The 9,977-nt window shown below is 39.0% G+C and overlaps 1 protein-coding gene across 1 annotated transcript; it reads left to right on the top strand.

The window, feature by feature from the left end:
- The first annotated feature begins 2,996 nt into the window (after positions 1-2,996).
- On the top strand, positions 2,997-6,998 carry LOC140934972 (chondroitin sulfate ABC exolyase-like). Its single transcript, XM_073384525.1, has 2 exons — positions 2,997-4,629; positions 5,026-6,998. The coding sequence occupies exons 1-2, from the start codon at positions 3,133-3,135 to the stop codon at positions 6,502-6,504; spliced, it is 2,976 nt and encodes a 991-aa protein (XP_073240626.1). The 5' UTR covers positions 2,997-3,132; the 3' UTR covers positions 6,505-6,998.
- Positions 6,999-9,977: the final 2,979 nt, after the last annotated feature.

The raw sequence follows: 9,977 nt of genomic DNA, 5'->3' as shown, positions 1-9,977 counted from the left end.
ATAAAATTAATAGGGGAGGCTAATCGGCAGTGGTCGGCGATACATCGGAAATTTGTGGCTTTGTAACACAGGAACACCAAGATTACGATGAGATCTGACGAACGCGAAAATGCAAATTTTTCTTGTTTATTTTGTCTTAGGTCTTTGCATTTCTAAACGGGCACTTTCACAATACAGTCTCTTGTCCCAATATGTATACACCGGCTGAATCGAATTGGAAAAGACAAAAGTAGACAATATATTTATCGTTCTATTCGCTTTGTTTTTATTTGTTGAGGAAGAGAGGACAACAGTTAAATATAGAAGGAATAACAAGACACTCTGGTCAATTACAACGCAATTTTTTTTTGCTTTTATAACTGATAATTCCATTAAATTACGATGTAACTTAGCAAGTTTTAAATTTTATGGAAGCAAGGATTCGTTTTGAATCTTTAAACATAACAGTCTTTGGCGTCATGCTGTGACCCTGCCAACACGCACTGTTTCACATCATCAGCTTTCACCCCGGAATTCACCTAAAACTGTCTACAGCTACCCCACCTTAAAGCCACCTTCATTTTATCGCAACATGGCGCCCATTCATGATGAAGTACTAACCTGCAAACGCAATGGTAATGATATTCAAGCACGATGAAATTTGACGTTGTACATAAATTATGACATAAGATCACAAAACTACGATCAAAAATTGGTACAGCCGGCACTTGCACTGGAGTGGATTTCAACCAAATGGTAAGTTGATTGTCTTGAGATATGGGAAATATTTTTTTAGAATTTACCATCATTTTAAAAACAAAGGAATTATGATTTTCAACTTTTTTTTAAAAGTTTGTTTGTCGGTCGTATTTGTTTTTTCTCACATAAAATGAAAAATGATGATCCAAGTAAAACAATGCGCCTTTCTAAGTCTTCATTCATCAATGTTTAAAACTCGATTAGAGTCACTGCCAAATATTGTCGTATATTGTCAAGATTTGCCTTGTAACCAACTTGAACCGGCGGAACCTCAGTCTTTTAAACTGAACTTCTGATCCTTATTTTTAGCGCATTTGACTGTGTTAGTATTCCGATTAATTCTCAGACGTAACCTTTTCCCAGTTAACTTACTATATGTTTAAAACAAGATGTTTGTCGAAATCGTAAAAATTAACAACGATTCAAACATACATCATTTTGTCCTCTTAAAACAACAATCTAAACAAAAACTTTCTGATGCCTTTATGGCAAGGGGGAATATGTTCTTTCTATCTTATTTAGGGTCGTCCGCATTAGAATTTTTATGACAGACGAAAGTAAAAGTTTGAAAACAACTTGTCAACAAAAGATAAGTCAGGCTAGGTATAACTGAATCACAGGATATGTTGAACTTGAACTTCAGTTCCTGCTCTTTTTCGAACCTTCCTTTATAACTCAAACTGTTGTCAAAGTTTCCGCCGTCTTTCCAGTTTACGAGCTTCAACTACAAGTTCCCGGACTGTATTTGATAAAGTGTTTGCTACCCTTGTAGACAGTGTATTTTTCGTATGTTTCTGTATCAGTAAAAATCCGTGAAAGTGAAGTCCATTAAGAAATCTTCATCGTACCTTTTGATCTTTAACCTCTTTTTTCCACACCAGTCACATTCATTGTTACTAAACAGGTCACACTGTGATCTGTCAGTCGAGTCGGAGAACACATTCCTTGAACTTGTACTATGGCTTATTTGCTCTAAGGTGTCAAATTATATTTAATTCTTCTTGATAATTTTTTCTGTTTCAAAAAATACTGAAACAAAAATAAGTAGAATAATAGCCAAAATTCGATAAGGAAATTAGAGCAGCATTATAGTCTCTTTCCGAGACCTGCTAAGGCCTAGAGTTACTAACGTGACGTTACTTTCCCACAAACATGCCTATCCCTTTTGCACTTCTTCCTATTTTCGGTGGAAACCAAGCAAAGAAAATCATGCAGAGGGCAACTGCTCTTTCTCTTAAAATATTCGCGGATTTTCAGCATGTTTTTTGATGCCAATTGTAAAAATAAAAAAGGTAACTGAGATTCCAGATTTTTAATTTCTATTACCCTATTTCACATCATTCTAGGTACAAGTATGAGATTGATCATATTGAAGTTTCTTGCTCTTCGACTGCTCTGCTTTGTCTGGTCTACCGTTCCGGCAACAAGAGCTCAAAGTAGGTACCTTATATCACAGTTAGCCCAGTAGTAGCATAAAATCTTAACCCCAACTTTAAGGCCATGCAATGAAATTTGCCCTCCAATTGTTCACTGGGTAACACAAGAAGCATTTTCGTCCTTCTTTTTTGAATTGTTGTGCTAATAACTTTAATATCAGCTGTTGCATATGTGTTCAGTGTTTCCAAGATCTTGACATTGATAATCATACGGATATTATATGGTCTCTAAATTTTTGGCTATCCTTCACTCTCTTAATTACGTTCAACATTTTTCTGGTCCAACTCACTAGGATAAATTACTTACTATGCAAATAACAGTGAAGAGTAAATGACAGTTGTATATTTGTTTTGTCCTTGAACTTTTGTGCACGTTTTTCAAACTGGACAATGTAATGTTGGTATCCACCCTACACCTGCATTAACCTGTGTTTCATTTTCTTTCTTAGGCCCACCTTCTTGCACCCACCAGTATGATGAGCTATTTGACTTTGAGACTGCATCAGAACTGAATTGTTTTCAAGCTACCCCCGCAGCTCATGGAACCGTGACGCAATCCGCTAAAACCTCTAACCCAGTGACTGTCAAGCATGGAAGCTATTCTTTGAAATGGGAACCTCCTAGTGGTTCTCCTAACCCAAGCTTGAAACTAAAATTTTCATCGGGCTCAGAAATTCCAACCAATTGGCTTAGAAAGGGAGGAGTAAAAGTCTGGTTTTACAAAGAACGGCCATCACTAGGAAAAACCCTAAAAGTAGAATTTAAAAATTCTGGCATTCTTGTCGCCACTTTCACGGCTCATTTGGCCTTTGAAGGGTGGAGAGGAGTTTGGGTAGAGTTTCAAGAATGCAAACTGACCAGTACTAGCTTGGATAGACCGACTAAAGTCGATGAGGTGAACTTTGTACTTAGGGAGGCCGATACAATTTACATAGATTTGCTCCAATTTGTTAGGAGTATGGCAAAACAATCACGTGACAAAGTTGTTCCTCCTATCAGTCCATTCGGCCTGGATCTGTATGATCCCAGTAACACATGGCAACAGACCTACAAATGGAGCCAACAAACCATTCCACCCTCACCTCCAACAATTGACGTCTCTAAAAAAATCAGTTTGGAAATGATTGAAAGCCGTCTGAACAACTGGTACTGCGATGAGGCGAAAACTACTGTCAAATTTCCAGCTGGTAGCTTCCTTGAAAAGCGATGGAATTCGCTCGCAGGGCCTTTTAGGAAGGCACATCAAGATTATGATGCTCTAGATTTCGATTCAAGTCATAAAGTCATTGGACCACCTCTCTTCTGCCGAGACTGTAGATATCCAAAGAAGTTTGGAGAGATAATGGAAAAAATCCTGTTTCGTTTGTCGCTGGAATATTATATAAGGTCACGGATTCCAGAAATAAGAGACACTGTCGCTGCCTATCTGAATGATCTTAACAATCCAGCAGCCAAAAACGATGCCTGCAGAGCCATTGCAGGTAGAGACAGAAATATGGTAGACCAATTTAAAAGCTACCTTCCTGCGTCTGGACCCATTAGCTCAGAACAGGTAGAAAATGCAATAAAACGACTCAACATTCACCGTCTAAACAAGATTAACAACCTTCTAGATTATGTAAAACAACAAGGCCTTGCAGACGGAAGTGGTCTTGGATGTTTAGACCACGAATGGAATATAGATGGTGCTGGATTTATGCACTCTTTGTTTCTTCTTAAAGACTCTCTGCGGAAACCAATAAATGATTCTAGATTGTTGGACTTGATAAAGACAGCCAAATGGTACAACGATTTTGGAGAGATTTATCAATCACCGACGTTTGAAATCAAAGGAACGACTACTGACCGCATGATCACGCTGATGTTATTTAGGCTGATGATTGTCCTGATAATGCCAAGTAACACTGATGATGATTTCAAAGCCAAAATTCGGGACATGGATGCTTTAGTTCGGTGGATGAACAATGCTCTTGCTGTGAACGAAGGTCTCGGAGGAGTCATCAAACCTGACTTTGTTGGGCATCATCATAAAGCTTTTTATGGATCCGCTTATGTGCCACAGGCGTTACATACCGCAGCCTTGGTTCACTACCTTCTTGAAGGAACAGCATTCGCTTTATCGGCGTCGTCTGAAAACAACATCAGGCGGGGACTTGAAACTATGCGTATCATTGCGGTGAAGTATTCCACACCAAATAGTGTTAACGGACGTATGCCAAATTATGCTAACGAGTTGATCCTGAAAGCTCTTTTACCTGCCTTTGCTTATATCAGCGTTTCACATCCCCCTATTGGGCCTTCAGAAATAGCTGGTGGCTGTGTAGCTAGCGACAATAAAACGGAAATGTTTTTGAGGTTATATAACGATCCATCCGTGAACAGTTATTTGGAAGATGGAGGTTACAAAGCGAAGTACTATTACAACAGTTTGGGCTCTCTGGACATCATGGAAGCGGTAAGTGCTAGCTCCGATTTTTTGAAATAGTTTCCGGCTCCCACATTAAGGTTAACAAACTTCCTAGCAAAGTTCAATGACTTTTCTTTCATCCTCATTCCTTCGTATTTAGAAGCTCAATGAATATAATCTAGGTATTTATTTTTTGCATAACACATTCAGACTGTTGCTGGCTCAAAAAAGAGCAAATGTTTGGGAAAAGTAAAACATTTCCTGTGGTCACGTGCTGATGAACCTGTTCAGGTGACTATAATTCTACGAGATATCCCCATACAAATCAAATATCCCGAATTTCCCGATATTAATTTGATTTTTTTTTTTGCAAGAGCAAAGAGTAGGGAAGGGTACTTTTGACATGATATGTTTTAATATGCTCATATGATCCATCGAATATAGGTTAAAACCATCGCGGAAAACAAAGGCATTACTTCCGAGTCCTCCCCTGAAGGTCACTGGTCCAAGAATTTTGCCGTTCTATCCATTCATCGACGCAAAGATTGGGCTGTAACAGTGAAGGGATTTAATAGTTTTCTCTGGGATTTTGAGAACTCCAATGATGAAAATGTTTTTGGAATGTTTGGTAGTCATGGTGCTCTTCTGATTGCCAACAGTGAAACAAACCTTGAAGTACATGACGTTGAAAATGGCTGGGATTGGGCCAAGGTCCCTGGAGCAACAACTATTGCCTTAGAAACTGATCCTTCGTCGGGTACAAAGGACTTTGATGACTTAAAATTACCAAAGGGAAGGTTTTACAATCCCAAAAACCTTGCTGGGGGTCTGACGTTTAAGGGTACAAGCACATTGAAGAATGGCGTTTTTGGCATGGATTTTGAACAGCCCACTTATGAACTGGAGGCAGCGGATTGGCGACACGCCGTAACTTTTGAATTTAAAAAATCAGTTTTCTTTTTTGAAAATTTGCTAGTTTGCCTAGGAAGTGACATTTCAGCATCAAACACTGATGGGAAAATTGTTCAAACAACGCTCTTTCAAGACAAAATTACAGGCGGGCTGTCCATTAAGATAAACGGTGCTGTAACGAGATCTGCCGCTGTAGTAACTCCTTCAGTCTCAGGACAACTTTATACAACACTCACTGACACCAAAGACAACTTTTACTACATACCAGATGGCAGTAAAGGTTTATTAAAAGTCCACGCTGCTAATCAGGATTCCTGGCTAGAGAGCGGAGCAGCATCGAGCCCAACAACAGGGATGTACGGTACTGCATGGTTTGATCACGGTGATTCGCCCTCTGGAACCTCATCTGAATACGAGTACGCAGTCTTAATTCCTACTACATCATATGATGCAACACCAACTGACCTTACAACTGCCCAGCAATCTACAGGATTGAAAGTTTACAAAGTTTTACAAAAGGATGACGTTGCTCATATCGTGCAGTTTTATAGGTCGACAAAGTCATCTCCCCCCTCCGCTCTCAGCCATTCTATCACTGGCTATGTCCTTTTCCCTTCAGCGGCACCCGTATCACTTACTAGCCTTGGTCTATTGGCGGAAGTCAACTCGGGAGATTGCCTTATCATGGTCGAGGAAACGTCAAGGTTTATTCACCTCAGCATTAGTTCTCCAAGCTTAAATCTTACAAGGAAGTCAGGGGCAACTCCTTTGACCAATTCTGATGACGTGGGGCAAGCGGAGTTGTACCAGTCGTCAAGCAGAGAGCGTGAAATTGAGGTTACCTTGAGAAAAAAGGTACAAAAAAGCTTCGTTTCCCTCCAGACTCACGGCAACCCTGATAGTTACAAACCAAACGTATGGGTGGATACCAGTGGCTTAAAAGTCACCTTTCCAAATCTCAAGAATGGTTTCAGTGTTGAGGTACAACTAAAGAAATCACCAGTGCCGTGACTCTCAAGTAGGCATTGGTTTCATCCGTCACATATAACAAATCATTTAAAAAGTGATAAATAGGTTTCTGGTTTTGATAGGCTTATAATATAATAACTAATTGTTTAGAAAAAAGGAATCCGCTCACTTAAGAGACCAGCTCCACCCTTTCCGCTTTCACAATCTTAGTGTCGGTCACAAGTATTTCCTTTTGTCTAGCCTGTTTTTCCAGTAAAATTGACCAATAAAAAAATCAATATGCCCTTGTCTTCCTCTCAGAACTAGTTATGAATGATATTCCTACCTTCAAGTACATCCATGTCAGTAGTACAGGCAGCACTATGTAGATCTTTTAGTCTTAAGCCAGGCGAAAAACAAGACATTTATCGAGCGAGAAACAACTAGCAAACCTGTCCAACGGGGCAAACCACATCAGAAAAGACAAAAGGCTATGACATCAACGACGTTACTGTATTCCTGCCCTCGTTAATGAGATTGCTCCCCAAAAAGTGATCTAACCGCGCCGGTGCGCCCTATACTACTAATATTAGAATCAATTTCAAGGTTTTTAAATTTTACTCAACAAGTATTTACTATGATGTTTATTAAAGCCATTGCCGAACTCAAATTCCATGTATATTTTTTTGGTATATTTTTTTTGTCTACTGGAGGGTTTGGGGAATCCAAATTTCGTTGTCCGTTGTCAGTTAAAAATTCCCGCCATTGTAGGTTATCGGTAAATCTCAGGTGAAAAATGCAAGTTAATTAGTCGACGGTGATATTTTCCTACTGGTAATCCCTTTTTTTCAGTAGTCAGTTGTATTTGCCCCCGTTTGTCGTTGGTCATGTAACTCCATTCCAGACTCTTATACTGTGTTGAGATTAAACATCTTGCGCTTTTGGGAAATCACAACAAACGAAATCGTAAATACAGTCATCCAACTTTTGAACGACTGGTACCTGGAGTTCAAACATACCAAACATAATGCGTTTTCAAAAGTCCCCCTTTTAAATCTCGAAGAAAGCAAAGCAAAGTATTTTCGTTCACACTGGCTTTTTTGCATATTTTTCACCTGACCACACTAAAACGGTTGGAGACGGTACCATCGAGCGAGACCTGGTATTATGCATGTGTGAAATCATTATCTCGACCCCAATTAATTAAAGCGTTGAAGTAATCATATGTGGTCCTTGGTAGGCTTTGTGCTTTTCCCCCTGCGCTGGAAAGCATTTGATTCTTAAAAGCAAAGATTATACTCAATGAAAACAAAATGTTCAAATTATCGTAGGATATTCGCTTCGTGTATTTTCTGGTAAATGTAGTTGAATTTTTAATTCCCTAACGGGGCATAAACAAGGAAATATATCCTGTCTCAGTTCAACTTATAAGCTCTCAATGCAAGCGGTAATGTCATCTGCGAGCGTCTCACGGATCTAAAGAAACGATTTTCGTTGAGTAGCAGAGTGGGTAGGATATAGCTTAGGAAAGGATGCGTCCTCAACAATTCGAGTACTTGAGGAAAGGATTACAGCAGTGGCTTCCTTCGGCTAGCACCTGACGGACTGGAGGCGGTGGCTATGGAGGTTTTGTGGCTCAAAGCTTGAGGGATTAAGTACATTAATCTTTTTCAAATGAATTTTACCACCAAAGAGAATCGACACGCACGCGCAATAGCACATCGAGATACCCCCGGCTTGAGAGTGAGCCTTTGGTCAAGGCTGCTTAAAATAGATTTATACGCCATGAGAAGAACACAAATAAATAGTTAGAAAAAAACTACTAGACGGAGGACAGGAGTGAGATTTGATGTCATTAAACTCACTATTATACGATACAAACTTTCATGATACTCACTAAAGAGGGCTTTTCAGCGACAAATGAATACAATCATTACAGTTAAGCTAATACGACAACACGATAGTAAGTCTAAAAATTACAATGATACAATGTTTTTATATAAAAGAATAAGAAAGCTAAAAAATGTTCGCTAAAATTACAAGATAAAAACTTATAACGAAAAAAGTAGCTAAGACTGACAGGAAAGGAAAGCGGAGAGTAACTTGGCACTAAGTTTATGCTTAAAATTAAGAACAGAGTTGCAGAGTTTAAAGGAATTGCCCAAACTGTTCCACAGACTTACGTTACAGAATGTCCTTTGTCCAGAATAAGGGAATTTGCAAAAGTTGAGAAATTCTAGTCGTGCGACTACTTACTTCACCACGTGTTAGAACTTCGATGGTAAGTGGGAGCGGAGCCCGTCATAAACTTGAAAGCAAGCACTGTGTCATTGAATTATTGTAGCAGTTATTCCCTGCAAAACTAGGGACGCATGTGCAATTGTAGTCATTGACTATGAATATCGATTGAAGAAACGGATTTATGCCAAAAAAAATTTAGTTCTTATTTTCAACTTTTTTAAAATCGAGCGGTCTACTCCTTGCCGTGGTTTTTAGATGGTCGAAAGCACGGTTTTTTTAAACCGTTTCAGCCAAAAACCTTCTTAATTTTAGAAAATTAAAAGCCCCAGTTAGGAGAGAGTCGGGTACACAATCCCGTCAAGTAAGGGGAAAAACGATAATAAAGGGCATTATCACCTTTTATTGTTTTACCAAGCCAATACACTGCCATGTGTTTATTGAAAAGTTTCGGTACCTATTATTCTAAAGCTTCGCGAAACTAACATTTCTTTTTGCACATTGTCTTTGGTTTTGATATTTGAGATTGAAAACGTGGTAGAGGTCATCATAGAAGAACACTGGTATCCTATACAAGATTGTAACCAGCCGGAGGGGGACATCAGGTAGTAACTAGGTGGTTGCACAAGATAATTCTAGATCAATTATAGATACGTCTGAGTTTCTACTGATGTTAATTTGGAAAGGGCAAATGTATGAGGCTCCGAAAAAATACATACGTTTGTCAAACATTGTTTATTTCCGAACCCACTAAATCTAGTAAAGAAAAAAAAGACTATACCCGGGCATAGCCCCTTAGTTTATTTTGATGGATATAGTTGCAACCCCTCCGGCTGCAATTTAAAATTGTTATGGCCTCAAGCAGGTTTCGCGGCGATTTCGTTCTGCTCAGTTCCTTGAAAACCGATTAGCTCTAAAAATAACTTACTCAAATTCTAACCCAAAATTGAATTTTCTTATCGTAGGGCAGTGTAGTTTTAGTTCTTGAAACTAAGCCTCTTCGTAAAATCTTCCAATAGCAAGGTTTCCTAAGATTTTTGGCTTTACAATGGATTAAAATACAGATAATATACCTTACTCCAGAAATAGGGCTTCAGGAATACGTCCTTGTATGGATCGGATACCAAAAGGGAAAGCAACGAATAAAAATTCATAGCGTTAGCTTGTAAGTAAAGGCAGGCAATTTAAAAGCTACTGACACCACGATAGTTTTGAATGCTTAGCAACAGTGCTACGAAAGTAGGTAGCCTGGTAACATGGTTCCGGAAAACAGGAATACCAACTGGCGGTTGGTTGAC

This window comes from Porites lutea, chromosome 4 (genome assembly GCF_958299795.1).
Source record: "Porites lutea chromosome 4, jaPorLute2.1, whole genome shotgun sequence".
In the NCBI taxonomy this organism is placed as follows: domain Eukaryota; kingdom Metazoa; phylum Cnidaria; class Anthozoa; order Scleractinia; family Poritidae; genus Porites; species Porites lutea.
The sequence above is the reverse complement of the archived record's forward strand: the minus strand, read 5'-3'. Positions and strand labels throughout refer to the sequence as shown.